This window comes from Notolabrus celidotus, chromosome 18 (assembly GCF_009762535.1).
Source record: "Notolabrus celidotus isolate fNotCel1 chromosome 18, fNotCel1.pri, whole genome shotgun sequence".
NCBI lineage: Eukaryota > Metazoa > Chordata > Actinopteri > Labriformes > Labridae > Notolabrus > Notolabrus celidotus.
Genome location: NC_048289.1, coordinates 4415842 through 4432671, shown reverse-complemented (window position 1 = coordinate 4432671; position 16830 = coordinate 4415842). Strand labels below are relative to the sequence as shown.

The window sequence follows — 16830 nt, the reverse complement described above, 5'->3', positions numbered from 1 at the left end:
AACATCTCTGACTTACTGCTGCTGGCCAGTTTGAGCTTGGTTTTCTCTCGGGCTGATCTGAAGATGCCATTGGGCTTCACATCATCCTCGTCCTTCTCGTTGTCTCCCTTCTTCTTGGCCATGTCGTTCTGTTTCTTCTTGTAGGTTGGTTTAGGCTGACGCTTGGCTCTGCCCTCCATCTTGCTCTCACTGGCGTCAGAGTCATCTCCACCGCTCTCTGAACCCGACTCATATGTCCGTTTGTTCGCTCGTCGTGATAACGGGGCGGCCTTCCTTTCCTCCCCTCCTCCTGATGCTGCTCCTGACTTCTCCTCCGGCTGTCTCTCTCTCTCAGCTTTGCTTGTGCTGTCTTTGCTCATCTCCACCTCGCTGGAGGTGGAGGCGCTGAGGTTGACTGTGCAGGGCTTGATCATGTCAGACATGGCGGTGGCATTACTTGTGCTGGTGCTGGTGATGGTGGGCAGTTTCTCTGGTTTGGAAGTGGTGGAAGTGGTGGAGCTTGTGGTAGCGGTGGTGTTCCTGTCCTCTTCTGAGTGCCGGGTTAACCAGGCTTTCTTCAGCTTGTGATAGTTACTGGGCTGTCCACTGCTGGAGGAGGACGACCCGGAGGTGTGGCCATTAGGGAGGGGACTGGATTTGCCTGGTGTCGTGCTCCCGCTTGCTGAGCTGCAGCTACCGCTGTCGACTGAAGAGCACGAGGCTTGGCTGGAGGAAGGCGGAGGAGGCGAGCTGTGAGTGGGGGGTTTGTCCATCAAGTCAACGGTTTGGGAGGAGTTTCCAGTTATGATGGAGGTTGGAGCAGTAGAGAAGTTGCTCCTGGATTGGGCTGCAGCTAAGGCAGCTTTGTGCTTCTTAAGGTGGACAAAGGCAGAGGAGTAAGGTTGAGTGGAGCCAGAAATGGAGCTCGGTGTTGGGGTGAGGCTTGGACTAGGCTGTGGCGTCCCTGCTGGACTAGGGGGAGGCAGTGACCCCGCTGGAGATGTGGTGCGGGATCCTAACCCCTCCTGGTGCTCTCCCGGTCCTGAGTGGTTCAGCATCCATCCACCGTTGCCAGTTTTAGGGGTTGACATATCCACTCGATTTGACACTGGGTAGCCCAGCTCAGAGATGTGAGGCCCGCTCTTGATCTGCATGCTAAAAGCTGAGGCCCCCGGCACTGCAGTCCTGCACACAGAGTTTATTGTATCAGCGCCCATGATTCCCTGCATGCCACGCATAGAAGTCTTTTTATACTGGAGACACATGTCGTCCAGGTTTGAGTTGGGTAGGATCACCCTGCTGGCTCCGATATCTCTGACACCGTCCCCCAGTCTGGAACATTCCCCCTGAAGCTTGGACTGGTAGAACCTCCCGTGAGGAAGTTCCTTATAGATCATAGCACCAGATTTGTTAGCACCGACAGAACCGTCATATCTCATCGATGTGGATGGGCGCACAATGACTGACGCCATTGCTGCTTGAGGCTTGACCCTCGACACACCTTTCTCTCCAGAGAACGAGCCTCCTCTCTCCTGAATCATGTCTCCACCCCTCCACCCGTCCGTCAAAGCCTCCCCACTGATGACTGAGGCCACAGAGGTGACAGCCGTGATGTGTCCATGACCTTTGATGTCCCTGAGTTCTGGTAGCAGTGTGGGGGGCTTCTGTTGCTCTGCTGATGTTTTATTGCCAGACGCTGCTAAGCTAACTGGCTGGATAGGTGTTAGCGTGGGTGGAGACAGACGTCCGCCATAGCCTGCTCTCTCCCTCTCTCGTTCACGCTCCTTCTCCCGTTCCCTCTCTCTATCTGCAGCCTCTTTGCGTTCCAGGGCGTGCTGGGTAGGCGGGTGGAAGACGGGCGCTCGGTGGAGGGATGGCATTGCCCTGAGCTGGAGTTGGTGCTGCTGCTGCTGCTGCTGCTGTTGGTGGTGGTGGTGGTGGGGGTGGTGATGGTGGTGGTTGGAAGCTGAGGAGTAGGCTGAGGATGCAGAGGGGGAAGGAGAGATGGCAGGGCTGCGTCGCTCCATCCTGTCCATCCCTGCATGGTGCTGATGATGCTGCTGGACTAGAGTCACCTGCTGGCTCAGCTGCTCGGTGATCTTCCCGGCTAACCCCTCTCCTCCCTCTGGCTGGTGCTTGATCAGCGGTGGGGGCTTACACAGGGAAGATTTGGAGCTGTAGCTTCCCAGCGTCAGAGCACCTTGACCGGATACAGCGGCTCCAACAGCGGCCACGACCCCAGGATTTCCCACAGAGTTTTTCTCATAGTATGAGCTGAGTTCCTTGGAGGGGTAAAGTCTCGGAGGCTCGTTCACTACACTGTTAGACAGCGTGGTGAAGTAGTTACTCTTTTCTGATTGGATGACGTGGGGGTGGGCGTGGCTGGGCTTGGGGCTCGGGGAGGCGAGGGCTGGTATTCGGACCGGGAAGGCTTGATCTCTGCTCCTCTCTCTGTCCCGGTCCATCCCGGGTTCACTGGAGCGCTGGATCTTAGCCGTGTAGGGAGCTACCTCGATGCTCTCTTTCAGGATTTGGCGGTTCTCCTCTTTGTACTTGCTGGCTCGCTCTGCTGCCTGAACTGCATCCTGGGAAACACAACACAAACACTGTTAAGGACTGATTCAGACTGAAGTCAATTCTCAGGGGTGCAGCCCACACTTAGAAACTATTTTAAACTGTTTGTTTTAGAGTCATTCATATTTTATTTTACTGTTCAAACAACTCCTTCAATTATGTAGTAATGAACCTGTGTATTTGCCTGGCGAGCTTTGCAGTGAGGGTCCAAGTAGAGGCGGTGGAGGTGGACTTCTTTCCCTGTGGGGGTTCGACTCCTGTCCGTCTGCTCCTGCTTCAGCTGGGCCAACGTTAACGTCCTGATCGAGTCTCTGCACAAAGACAAGGAGGAAATGTAACACCTTATTTCATCTCATGAAGGTATGGATATGGAAGCTAAATCAAACCTTTATTTAAAAAGAGATCCTGATCAGTTTGTTTCCACTTTCCTTGCCCCAAATCTAGCCCAATAAGAAAACTTCACATCAAAATAAAACAAAAAAGAGTCGCCCTTAACACAACACTCTGAAACTCTGCTGAGATAACGCACAGGTTTACGGCTGTCTCCTTGGTGCCGTGGTATTTCTTGTCAGTTTAAATAAACATGGTGTCCTAAGAGAGACAAGTGATGTGTCTCCTCTCTGGTGCCCTGTGTATATTTGTAGTGTGAGAGGTATTCAGAGGTGTCTAAATAATGGCTGGTGGTTAATAAGCAGAGCCCAGGCTGCAGAGTGAGGAGCATTCTGTGTAGATTGCTTTAATATTGGATTAGTCTCACTCATCTCACGGACCTGGTGCTGGCCCATCTCTCTCTCTCTCCTCTCCTCTCCCCTCCAGTTCTATCTCTCTCTCTCTCTCTCTCTCTCTCTCTCTCTCTCCTCCTCTCTCCCTCTCTCTCTCTCTCTCTCTCTCTCTCTCCTCTCTTCTCTCTCTCTCTCTCCTCTCTCTCTCTCTCTCTCTCTCTCTCTCTCCTCTCTCTCTCTCTCTCCTCAGCGTCCTCAGTGCAAAAAAACATAGGCACGAACAGTACAACTTTTGGAACACCGAGGCGTCATCCATGTCACTTCTTGATCCCCGACCAATCAGAATCGATAAGGAGCGGGACTTCTGAAATCAACTTTGTCAACAACAATGGCCGAGGTCCAAGTTGTCAGTCGTATTTTCGAGAGTTTAGAGCTGTTGCTGATGCTCTGACACGATTTCAATCAATAGTTTTACAGTTTCTTGGTGACATGTCATTGAGTGAAAGCAAATATGAAGTATACAGAGCATTTTAAAACAGACCCAAGCAAAAAAAGTGCGTATTGGACATTGCACCTTATTTTTTGTGTATGTATATCATCTACCTGACTAAGAATTTATACCCTTGTTTTAAGATATCTCATCCCAGTAAGATGAAATGTTATGCACAGCAGATCATTACATGTAAGGAAGCATTAATATGTGCCCAAAGCTGCTCTAAGTATCTTATCATCAAACTCAGAGGTGTAACATACTGCCAGTTTCATCAGCATTACAGTGGTGATGCATCTGAGACTTGTACTCACTCTTTATGGAGGTCCATGCTGGCCTTTGTGAGGGGAGGGCTTGCGTGTGTGTGGATCTTGATAGGGCGGTGGGGGTCGGCACTGGCTGGTCTTACGGGAACATGGCTCAGTAAACCCAGGCTGTCACCAGCACCACCAGCTGTCTGGTGCAGCCATGGACTGGCTGTGTTCTGCACAAACAAACACACAGAGAGTTAAACCTTCAGAGGTGACAAACCAAAACATAACACGCATGGAGACAGAGAAACATTTCATAAAACAGCAAACATGTTGTACAGGAGGTCAGGATGCGGGTAAGTCTGCAGCACTTTTGATTCTATACAGGAGAAATCTATAAGAGGAAAACTCTGAAAACAACATCCTTCAAAAAAGACTGGAGGATTCTGAGAGGTGGAGTTTTCCTTTAAGTTGACCTCATGCCTCACTCTCTCCACGTCTCCCCTGCTTCTAGTCCCCGGCTGCCAAAACCAACGTTCTCCATCCATCCTCCACATGTCTCCTTGTTCCAATACATCAACACAACACTCAGCCAAGTTTCACACATACACAATTCATTCAACCCTCACACAAACACACATCAGGACAGTATGTGTTGACCTACCCTCCTGAGAGAGACCTCAGAATTCACGGAGACAGGATTTTCAGGGTGGACCCACTTGGCTGAAGGGGGCAGGTTGAGTCCAGGGGGGTAGGAGGCTGGTGTCCCATTGGGGTACTGCCAGAGAATGGGATACAGGCCCAGTCCAGCTGCCCCACCGTGAGCCTGGGCCAGTAGAGCTGGTGACGGGTGTCCCTGACCCTGAAAACAAAGTGTTTATTTTCAGTGATGATTCAACAGTCAAACACTCATGTGGATTTAAAAGTTTGTCTCTGGAGTCAGACCTGTAAGAACTGCTGCTGGTGTGCGGCTGCTGGGTGAGGCAGAGCGAGATGACCTAAACTGCTGGGGGAGTCCAGCCGAGGGTGTCCTCCGAGGAGAGACGCTGCAGGAGGAGGCATGGCCGGGAGCACTCCAGGCGGTAACAGGTGAGGGTGAGGTAGGGCTGAGGTGTGGGGCGGGGCGAGGAGGTGGGAGGCAGCGTGGGGGTGAGATGCAGGGGTGAGGCAAGGGGAGTGAGGAGACGGGGAATGGAGGGTGTGCAGATGGGGGTGGAGATAGGCTGCCACGTGGTTGGCAGAGGCAGAGTTCTCTGCGTCTGAGCGGACCAGTGCTGGGTCCCTGTAAACAGTGAAGGTCTCGTTCTTGTCGATGATCAGGGGGCTCTTGGTGCTACTGCTCGTGATCCCAGAGTCCAACCGCATCGGCACCGGCTTAAAACCAGACCGGGGAGGTTCTATTAATTCTATTTTAGTGGACAAATTTCCTGACGGGGGAGGAGACGTGTCAGAATACCTCGGTATTTTATGTTTTGACACCTCGGGGGAGGTGTTGGGTTTGGGTTTGGAGATGTCCAGCAGGCCCGGGTGGGGCTTAGCCTTGAGAAGGTCAGATGGGTTTGTGTTAGGGAAGAGATGGCATTGAGAGTTGTTAGGGTGGGGGTGTTTCTGTTTTAAAGAGTCAAGCTGAGCCGGGCTGGGGTTGGGGCTCATTCTGGATTTGGACATTTCAGGGGGAAGGACTGTGTTCATCCTGAGGGGGGGTGGGGGCTGCTGCTGCTGCTGTTGCTGCTGCTGCTGCTGCTGCTGCTGCTGCTGCTGCTGCTGCTGATGGCGTTTTCTCGTCTCCTCAGACAGAGACGGGCTCTTAATGCTGGGGTGAACAGATGGGTAGTGTTGTTGCTGTTGCTGTTGTTGTGTGTGTTGCTGATGCTGCTGCTGCTGTTGATGAAGATGAAGATGAGGATGAGGGGGTGTAGGTTTCTCCTTCTCTACCAGAACAACATTCTCTGCTATCGACGTGACAGGCCTGAAAAGAAGAAGGATGGAGAACATGAGTTTTACCAAAACATCATCTTTGTTTACTTTTATTATTGTTGTTTGATGAAGAAAACTAAAACTAAGTCATAATATGAAATAATGTGTCACATCTGATCAATAATCAGATCACAGGAAGTAAGAAATGCATCACTTAAACCTGAAAATAACATAATCACATGCAATGGAATTTAAAAACATCAAGAACATAGAAACACATGATCTTAGCTTGTTCCAGCATGAAGAGTTACACATGATAGGTTTAATAGATTGATTTCAGCAGGATGATGATAAATAAACACATTTTTCAGAGCAGAGATCTATTCTGTCCTACAAAGGCAAAGTGCAGTAACTACACAAACAGGGAAACTGAGGAAAAATGGCTTTAAAGTTTTTGGACTTGCCAGACAAATATGATTTAGGTAGATCAGTGTGAATGCATTCATGCGATGTCTTTTCCTGAATTAATTGTTCTGTCTGAATTTTGTAGTTACTGCAAATTTGACATCTATTTTTTTCTGAAACAGAACACAGTTGAACTAGGAAACTTTCTCAGATGATCAAACAGATGTCACAAAGAACAATTCTAGTCATAACTCAATTTTGACTGAATGTTTAGTTAATGCACTTTGCCTTTGTATGGCAGTATTGTGAGAACCAGGCTGCAAGAACTACATATAAAAGCATGAAGCCTTCTGTTCTGACCTGATGACCTCCGAGGGTGCAAACTCAATCTTGCTGCTTATGCTCCTCGCTGCTGTCATGCCCCCTCCGATAACGCCTTGCTGCTGCGGCTGCTGCATGGGAGGCTCGATATCTGTCCTGCGGCCTCCTTCTGATGGACAGGGAGAAGGAGGGACAGGAGGCGAGGAGACGGGAGAGGGGTTGAGGGGGAGGTAAGGTGATAGGGATGTGGACTCAGCCTTCTCGGAGGCGAGCAGCGCTGACACCGCCTCTGAACTCTCCTGGTGTACCGTTGCCTGAGCGTCATCCGTGATGTCGATCACAGCCCCGCTGTGGAGATTGGACAGCGACGGCGTCTGGGATCGGGATGACCCTGGAAACAAACATTAAACAGTAAGAAGTCAAACCCTTGTGGTGGTTCTGTGATGAGTGATGAGTGACAGGTGCCGTGGGTCTTTACCTTTCACAGTGTTCTTGCTGCTCTCTATAACGCTGCCCTCAGTTATCACAGGCGTCGGCTGTCGAGGAGCCTGCGTGATCTGTGTAACTGCGACCAGCTCCTCCTCCTCCTTTGATATCAATTTGCCTGATTCCTTAACAACGCCCTTCTTGCTGTCCTCTGCTACCTGAAGCTCCGCCCACGGGGATAGACGGCCAATCAGGGAGGAGGAATCATTCATTTTGGGGCTCTGCTTCGGTGGCTTCTCCTCTTCCTCCTTTCTGGTAACACTGCTTGGTTTGACGTCAGAGCTGCGAGTCTTGAGCTCGTTCTCAGAGTTGGGCTCTGACGAAGAGGAGGAGGAAGAGGAAGATGATGATGATGAGGAGGATGAGGAAGAAGAGCACGAGGAGTGGACAGCCCTCTTGTTGTGGGGGTTTTCGGAGTCGCTGCTCTCGGACAGGTCGGAGGTCATGTCAGTCTTCAGCCTTTTAAGACCTGCCTTCTTCTCGTCTTCCTCGCCCTTCCTGCGTTTGTTCACGGCCTGCTTGGCCTTCGACTTTGAGTCTGCTGGAATGAAAAGTAGGAACAGAGGAGTCAGAATTAACATAGCTGAAACGTGATTGATCATATTGATGACAGGAGCAGCTAACAGACACAGAGGACCTGTTCTGACAGAGGTGATGTTCATGGTATCATTAAAAAGGTTTGTTCTAAAGAAACAGCTTAATCATTAGAAACAGCACATTTCACAGACAGAGCTACATCTGAATCTTTAATATGCTGATGGAGACGGTTTGGTTGTATTCTGGAGGCTCTATGATGTGAAGAAGGATATAAATGTGGATGTTTTTGATGGCAGCTCTTGTGTCCTCACCTCTCCCTGTGGTCTCCTCTTTCCTGTCCTTGTCCTCCTCTGGAACACTGCTATCTGATCCTTTCCTCCTGGAGGAGCGAGAGCTGCGCTGTTCTCTCAGCTCCCGCCCGCTGCCGCTGGGGGAGTTGTGGGATTGGCTGGCAGTTTGCTGGCTTTGCTGTGATTGGCTCTGCTGTTGGGAGGCCAGGGTCCCCTGGGAGCCTTTCGGGTTGGGGCCTGATGATGTCATTATTGGGCGGGGACTGTTGGCTTGGGCTCGTGTGTAATGACTCTGTAAGAATAAATAAAGTCAAACGTTAGCTCACACACAGATGCTGCTGTGAATGTTAAAACACTTTGAGATTTCAAAGATGGAGGGAATGACGGGGACGTGGTGCATCTCTCAGTCAGAGCAGTTTTTCATTTGATTTAAACTTCCACAAGTTGTCAGCTCATTTATTCTGCTGATCTCAAAGTAATGCTGTCTTATCCAACAGTGCAGAAAGAAAGGCTGCAAACAACACCTACACTACCAGTCAAAAGTTTGTAAACACCTTCTCATTCAAGGGTTTGTATTTATTTTAATTATTGTAAACACTGTAGATTAATACTGAAGACATCAACACTATGAAAGAACATATATATATATATATATGGACTTATTGAATGAACAAAAAAGTGTTAAACAAAGCAGAATCTGTTTTATATTTTAGATTCTGTAAAGTAGCCCCCTTTTTCCTTCATGACAGCTTTGCACACTCTTAGTATTCTCTCAGTCTGCTTCATGAAGTGGTCTCCTGGAATGGTTTCTAATTAACATGAGCCTTGTCAAGAGTTCATTTGTAGAATGACTTGCCTTCTTAATGTGTTTGAGACCATCAGTTGTGTTGTTCAGAGGTAGGGTTAGTACATGTAGTATTTAACTACTGTTGTAATCCAGATTATGGCAAAACCAGATTATTTCATAGTTTTGATGTCTTCAGTATTAATCTACAATGTTGAAAACAATTAAAATAAATAAAAAACATTGAATGAGAAGGTGTGTCCAAACTTTTGATTGGTTGTGTATGTGTTGTCAGTCCTCAGTAATCATCAGCTGTTTTTTAAATCATTCAGGTATCATGAAGTTTGGGGATTCATTTGAGTATTTTAATCTTGCCCTGATCTACAGGACTTAAAATCTCTTTCCTTTAACACAGAAAAGTGTTCCTCTTTTTAATATCATCACATTGTGATGCATGCTTCATCAAGTCCAATCCAAAAGCTGTGTTTCAAACTGTTTCTATTCATAGTTTGATGACAGCACAACCTTTAAGGTCAAAGTAAAATCAGTGTAGTAGCACCTTTTATTATCAATCAGTCATTTTTGGAACAGTTCATCTTACTCAAAGTTATCTTGTGTCTGAACTGTGCTCTGTAATATCACCCTGAACATGAATATGAGCTGTCGATGTCAGGCTACTGTTTTACAGCATGAACCACTCACTGATGCTCATGACTATCAGTGACAATCTTTTGGATTTGGTGCATAAGATCCCCCTCCCAGAGGGACATTTAGATCTTTGATAAAAGTTTACATGAAATCAGCTACGTCAGGGCTAAGTTATGTATTTATATTTTAAGTATTCACAAAGAGCTCTTTTTCTGCTGCTGTGGTCTCATTTCTCTCAGCTATCAGGGAGGCGTTTTACGTTTAAAGCATGTTTCAATGTGAATCAGCTGACTGACGCTCAGCTGGGGGCTGCTGCTGAGTGACAGGTATCCAAAAGCACTTTTTTTCTCCACCGCCGGACTGATTGTGACCCAGTTGTGCTCCCTGCTGACACCTGACCATGTACACATGCTTATTTTTCTCAATAAGAACAAGTAGACAGAAAACTGGACACTGTGAGTCTGAAATATGTTTCTGTTCAGTTCCCTTGTTGAAGTCTGAGCCTTCACTTTAATGACTGTATGTCTGCAGAGATCATGAGCCTGCTCCACATGTTGATATTCAGCGTGTTTAACATTTTGAACACCTCAATACGATCCATAGATATTCAATACTGTCAGTTATATACATTGTGTCGTGAAGGAACATTTGATTCAGGGGAAAAAAACACATTTGGCATTATTTTTGACGGAAAACGTTTAAGTTTTTTTTAAATGATTAATCGATAATTGATCGTTAACATTTCCAAAGATCGATCACGGAAAGTACTTGAAATTTACATCCCTAGTTTTCAGACAGGTAAATAATTTTAGACCAAATATTAAATATGAAGACTACTCAGTTTTTTATTCTATACATTTTCTAATATCTTTTAGACCCATATTAATGGAAATGTGGATGTAACAGTGAGAAATGAAACCCCTGATTCATTGTTTTTAGAGTTAAATCCAAGAATTCATGATATTCTTCTGTTGTCATGCACGCTGCAGAGAACATGCGTGGATGATTCATTTACTTGGCCTCGTCAGCAGCTGTTCTTTCTTTTTTTTAAATCAAATATTCAAATTGTTCTCAAACACTCAGAGGGTTTTCTGTCTGCGATGAGCTGGGCATTACTAGAACGTTTACTACTGAGATTACTGCTTGTTACTCTGGAGTGAAAACCAGCTTTAGTGGTCAGCGCCCCAAGACTTTGGAACAGTCTGCCAGAGGTGATCAGACTTCTGCAGACTCAGTCCCTTTTTTTCACTACTCAAGACACACCTTTATAAAAAAATGTTTTTTGCTGTATTAAAGCAAATGCAAATAAAGTATTATTATCATGTCTGTGAGGGTTATCCTCTCACACATGAGGTAAGTAGACATATGAAGCTAATATGAACAGTAGTTTCTGTTTTGTTGGACCCCTCTAAAGGAATGTACCGAGTTGTAAGTCTAATTTTGCTCTCATATAATCCCTTTTCAATGCTCTAGTCTGAGCTGAGTGAGGTTAGGAGGCAGTAGCTGTGTGAAAATCAAAAGGTGCCATCACCTGTGCAGCAATGAAACAAACACTCGCTCAGCAGGATTTCAAAGACAAGGCAGACTGACCTTTTTTGATCTAGTTCTTTGCATACGTATGTAATCATAAGTCATTTCTAAATCAAGTCAGAAACACCTTCCTAAGCCACGTTAAGACAATCAGCTTGGTATGTGCAGTTCATCATTGCCTCTGTCATAACTAGAAGTCCCCAACAGCAGTAGGTGTGTGGTTGGTCATGTCATGTAGCTGCTGACCTTGTGAAAGACAAATAATGTGAGGTTTCACGAGTTGGCCCGTCCCCCAACTAGACGTACAGGATGACGTATGCAGAGTTATGATGGAGCCTTTTCAGCATCTTGCTCATACAAGGTCGACGTGCCACTCTGTTTAATTGCTGTTCTGTGTTCCTGACCCTGTCTGGGACACACCAGTCTTCTTCAAACATGATCAACATATTTGTTACCACCTTGTAGGGGGGCCTGTTAAATGAGAAACTGTGGCTTTGGCTGCTCTCCAAATAGGAATGACAGAAAACGGCGGGCGACTGGACGGTTAAATGTCATGGGCGGTTCCTAAAAGCCCAGACGGTCTGCTACAGTGAGATTAGCTCATCAATGAGGGCTGGTGGAGCAGCACTCTCACTCTTTGTAATCAGACTCCACACTCGGAGTCTGATCTCGCACTCCAAAGAGATTTGACCATATGGTGTTCACACTGGCACGCTAACTTCGACCTACAGAACCGGCACACAGCAGAGAGGCCACCGTTCCTTAAAGCAGGGGTTCTCAAACTTTTCAGCCCGCGACCCCCAAAAAATATAGATGCCAAAGACTTGTGACCCCCACTGTCCCTCAAAGTGATTTAATGTGGCTTCATTTAGCTGCTCTGCAGATAATGACCCTACCTATATGAGCATGTGTCTGTGTTTCCTGTGCCTTTATGAATTAACCTGCTGCTACTGATGCTTTTGATAATTAACTAATCACTAACCCTAAACTTAGGAGTCATCTGACAAAAAGAAAAGCAGAAAACTCATTACATTTTCTATTTTCAAGGTTTTATTTCAAGGTTAGCGAGTATATGTGTCGATATTTTTTACTATAATGGGTAAAATATACTATTTTTAGATCAAACATTCTTGAAGACATCTCACGACCCCCCCATTTGTGTCTCGCGATCCCCCAGGGGGTCCTGACCCACACTTTGGGAACCCCTGCCATAGATGACTAACTGGACTTCAGCGAGTCCACAGAGCTCTGGAATCACTGCTGCCCTGACCTCAGTGGTCTGCTCACTTCTGCCGGTGTGGTCTGTGTGCTTGTGTCCCAAACTGTGATGAAGCATTTCTTACATTGTGAACATCTCTGCACTGCACGCTGTGTGGTAAAGGGAGAGGCAACCACTAGATGGCAGTGCAGGCAGGATTTCTAACCTGGATAACTCTTAAAATAAATATTCTTCATTTCCACATTTTATCTCCAGGTTTCTGCACAAACAACCTTTATGTACCTGTTGTTTTACTATTCATAGGACTTGGATTTTTGATTCTCAAAATATTTCTTTAAATTGGCGCAAAAAGTTTCAAATTCCAAATATTTGTTCACTTTAGAGAAAAAGTCTTTGGATCCTCTCTTACGACTTAAAGAGAGCTTGAAGTACCTCACACTGCTTTACAGTTCTCCTGTGAAGGTTTCACAGGTGTCTTATAAGTCTTTGGAAAGGATCCCTACCTGGACAGACCTTTTAGTAGAGGTAAGATCATGTAAACCTGTAACAACCTCTGTACCTCTCTTTTTGAAGCCGTAAGACAACATAAACTCTGTTCTTCTATTTTTTAGAGATCACCCTGCAGCCTGTTGCAGACTAAACCAGCCTGTCGACTATGATTCTGTACTCAATTAGACCTTTATTTAGAGTGCATTGTGGAGGGTTGAGTGTTGAGGGGATTGGTGAGGGGTGGGGGGGGGTTTGTCTTACCTGAGTGTTGCCAGTGGTCCCGCTGGGTCTCCCTCCCGCCATCTTTAATGTGACAAAAAAACAACAACAAGAGAAAGTATGAGAAAAATTAAAGAAATGTGGGACAAGAAGAGATTCTGTTAACAACCACAAATCACTGACTGATCCACCAAAGACTTTACTTCATATGTGCCTCAACAAAGATCACAAAAATGTGTATTTGAAGGGCGTCACATGAAAGAAGCTGACTGGTGACCAGCTCAACGCGGTGCTGTGTCTGTGGGTGTAAAGTTCAAACAGCACAGAGGAACATGTTCTGGGCTGCAGACATCTCCATTAATTAACAGAGAGCGAGCAGACAGATGAGACAGCAGACACCGCTCAAACAGTCAGGAGACAGAACTCATGTTAGTGTCTGATTTCAGAGAAACAAAGAGGCTCAATCTGTTTTTTAAAAGTTCCTGGTTTGGGATTTAGCATGATGCTAGATCTCAGAAGGTTTATCAATGCAGATCAGACTCAAAAAGGCCAAGAGGCAAAGCACAGCTACAGTGTCCTGACATCTGACGACAATTACAGACCGATCAATGACCCGTTTCAGACGGACATCTCACGATAGAGCTGAGAGTAGACCAGTCACTTTGTCAGCTTTCTTTATAAACTAAACAATGCTGCAGAGGAGGGAGGGGAGCTTTCACAGCATGCCGGAGCTCCAGAAGTAATCAAAGCGTTACACATGTGTATTAACTCATACTGGTAAACGTCTTTGGCCTGCAGGGTAAGCAGCTGTAGTTAGGCTACTCAATATTCACACATTAACCCTTTAACTGCAGCCATGCCCCGTCTCGTTCTGGATTCTGTCCACAGTGCATCCATCTCATCCAGCCTCAAAACATGTTTCACATTTGATCCTCAGCTTCCATCATGTTCATGTTTTAAATCATGGCGGTCGCAGTATTTAGGTTGGTTGTCTTAGCAGAGACAGATGGTGCGTGATGACAGAGTGACATCACATGCACGATTTGTTCCCACTGTATGGATCTTAAGCCGTATGGGCGGTTTTAAAACATGCCGAGTTGTAAATGCTTCTGTAGCTGACTGTAGAGAAGCTGCAGTACATTTATATCATGCAAACATTTCCATCACACCATTCCTCATTTCTTCATTTTAAGCATATAACACATAAACTTAAATATGTTATTATTCTTTCATATGATGATATGAAGTCCTAACTGTGACTCACGTGGGCAGTGTTGTTGTTTTGGCTGGATCTGGACCTCCGTCTGGAAGTGATGCCGATGTTTTCTCCTTTTAGCAGGGAATGGACCACATCATCCAAAAAGGTCATCTGGATCATAGACGGATCCACGTTCTGAGGCTCTAGCACCTGAAACAAACACCAGACTCATTTGAGACCAAATCACCTGGTTCTCAACTGTCACTACTTATTGCATCAACATGAGTTTGACTTCATTCTGTATTTCTTTTGGAAGAACATGTATATAAATTCACCACAAGATTAGGACAGAGCATGCAACATCCCTCAGAATATAATTTTCTCACAAACTAAAAATGAGGAACACAATTTTTCCAACACTGTGACATTGTGTACGTCTATGTTAGCTCAGAAAACTACTTTGGTTGGTTGTGTCGGAGAGGTGCAATTAGTAAAAAGTCTCTGTGATGTCGTACTCTATCTGGACTCATGGGATCCAATCATTTCATTATTTGTTTCCAAAGATTACAAAAAAGTCTTTAGATACTGTAACTCCCTTTTATCAGGCTGCCCTAATAAGTCTCTCAAGACTCTTCAGCTGGTCCAAAACACTGCAGCTCCAGTACTGACTAGAACTAGGAAGAGAGAGCACATCTCTCCAGTGTTAGCTTCTCTACACGGCATCCCCATAAAATCTAGACTAGAATTTAAACAAAGCTCTTAATGATCAGACACCTTCGTATCTTAAAGAGCTCATAGTGCCCTATTACTCCTCTAGAACACTAAGCTCCCAACATGCAGGCCTGCTCATCGTACCTAAAGTCTCTAAAAGTAGTATGGGAGGTAGAACCTTCAGTTATCAGACCCCTCTCCTTTAGAATCATCTACCAGTCAGGGTCCAGGAGGCAGACACCCTCTCTACTTTTAAGATTAGGCTTCAAACTTTCCTTTTTGATGAAGCTTATAGTTAGAGCTGGATCAGGCTTGGACCAGCTCTTAGATATGCTGCTATAGGCTTAGACTGACACACTTGGATCCTGTCTTTCCCTCTCTCTCCTCTCTCTGCCTGTCTCTTCCTTTAACTCTTCCTGTCCCATTAAAGTTACTAACCATAGACCTTTCTGGAGTCCCTGAGCTCCCTTGTCTCGTTGGTTCCTCTGGATCTCTGCTGCTGTGGACGTGCCAGACTCCAGCTGCTACAACTACTACTATCCGTCTCACCACTATCATCTCTCTCTCTTCATCTCCCTCTATCCCTCTCTCCAACACGGTCTCAGCAGATGTGTGTCTAACATGAGTCTGGTCCTGCTGGAGGTTTCTGCCTGTTAAAGGAAGTTTGTCCTTGCCACTGTAACTTGCTAAATGCTGCAAAGTGCTCTGCTCATGGTGGATTAAGATGAGATCAGACTGAGTCCTGTCTGTAAGATGGGACTGCAAACTCACTTACCTCATAATCACACATTTATATCTGCCCTCTCATTCTCCCCTTGTGCATCAAACTACTTCAGGTTAGACAATCATATAAACTTGACATGCACTGAACACTTAGAAGTGTGTGTGTGTGTGTGTGTGTGTGTGTGTGTGTGTGTGTGTGTGTGTGTGTGTGTGTGTGTGTGTGTGTGTGTGTGTGTGTGTGTGTGTGTGTGTGTGTGTGTGAGTGAGTGAGTGAGTGAGTGAGGGTGTACCTGGTCATTCATAACGACCATGTTTCGACTGAAGAGGTCGTGGTGTGTAATGATTCCAGTGAACCACTGGGTGGCTGAGTCTTGTCTGTACACTCGCACGCGGTAGCCATTCAATGAATAGGGACCTGAAAGAGACAGAGGACAGAGCACAGGTCAGTCGAGCTGTTTTTGAATGCAACAACTTTGACGGTGTGTGATAATACAGAGAGAGTAATAAACGAAAGCTTACCTTGCATAAAAATCTCCTGCACCTTCTGGTCTTTCAGCCAGTTCTTCACTTCTTCATAGAGCTGATGATTCTCTCTCAAAACCGGATTCTGACAGTCCACCTCATCCTGGAAGAGACACAAACCACATCAATCTTCAGATCACACTCATAGAAATCTATCTCGCTCCGACGTGTTCCTGCAACTGTCTCACAAGAAGAGCTTTGTCGGAGAAGACCACTCAAATGTCAGATTTGGAATCTAACACAGGAAGTGTTTTGTGTGTGTGTGTTATGCAATAACAAACATCTCAAAGAGTCAACAGGATCAAAGTAGAAAAAGGAGCCTTTATACTGAAATATGACTGAACATGATCATCACAAATAATAAGAAATGAACCCTGAGTCTTATATAAGTCTGAATCACAAGCTCAGTTCAATAGTTGATCCACAGTAGAACTTTAATTTGGTGTTCATAACTTACAAGGTGAGTGGACTTGATATAGAAATGCATGTTGGAGGGGTTGGCTGTTGTGTTTAATGCTTTTATTTACTTATTCATTTATAATTATTTATCTACCTACTTATTTATTCATTTTTTTAAATGAATTTATTAATTCATTTATTTATTTATTTATGTATGTATTTATTATTATTATTTTCCTACTTTTTATTTTGTCATTTTATTTTTTTATTCATTTTTTTAATTATTTTTATTTTTATTTATCACTTTTTATCATTTATCATTTATTTTCTATTTTTTTATTTTTTGAAAAACCTCTTTAACAATGACTTATTGGTCTACTGTCTCAACACTTCATTCTGTTTAATTTGCTTTTATT

The 16830-nt window shown here is 45.4% G+C and overlaps 1 protein-coding gene across 5 annotated transcripts in view; it reads right to left on the bottom strand.

Moving 5' to 3' along the window:
• The window catches only part of jmjd1cb (jumonji domain containing 1Cb), a 142639-nt gene that overhangs the window by 11318 nt on the left and 114491 nt on the right, over positions 1–16830 (bottom strand). For 2 of the 5 annotated variants that reach the window (XM_034708694.1, XM_034708695.1), the window contains 12 exons: positions 16013–16118; positions 15784–15908; positions 14126–14269; positions 12904–12945; positions 7994–8264; positions 7138–7686; positions 6699–7050; positions 4962–5985; positions 4681–4878; positions 4080–4249; positions 2738–2864; positions 17–2564 (listed from right to left, as the gene is read on the bottom strand). In XM_034708694.1, coding sequence (XP_034564585.1) covers positions 17–2564; positions 2738–2864; positions 4080–4249; positions 4681–4878; positions 4962–5985; positions 6699–7050; positions 7138–7686; positions 7994–8264; positions 12904–12945; positions 14126–14269; positions 15784–15908; positions 16013–16118 — 5656 coding nt within the window. Of the gene's footprint in view, positions 1–16; positions 2565–2725; positions 2865–4079; positions 4250–4680; positions 4879–4961; positions 5986–6698; positions 7051–7137; positions 7687–7993; positions 8265–12903; positions 12946–14125; positions 14270–15783; positions 15909–16012; positions 16119–16830 lie in introns of all 5 variants that reach the window. The other 3 variants (XM_034708692.1, XM_034708696.1, XM_034708693.1) reach the window with 2 other exon arrangements.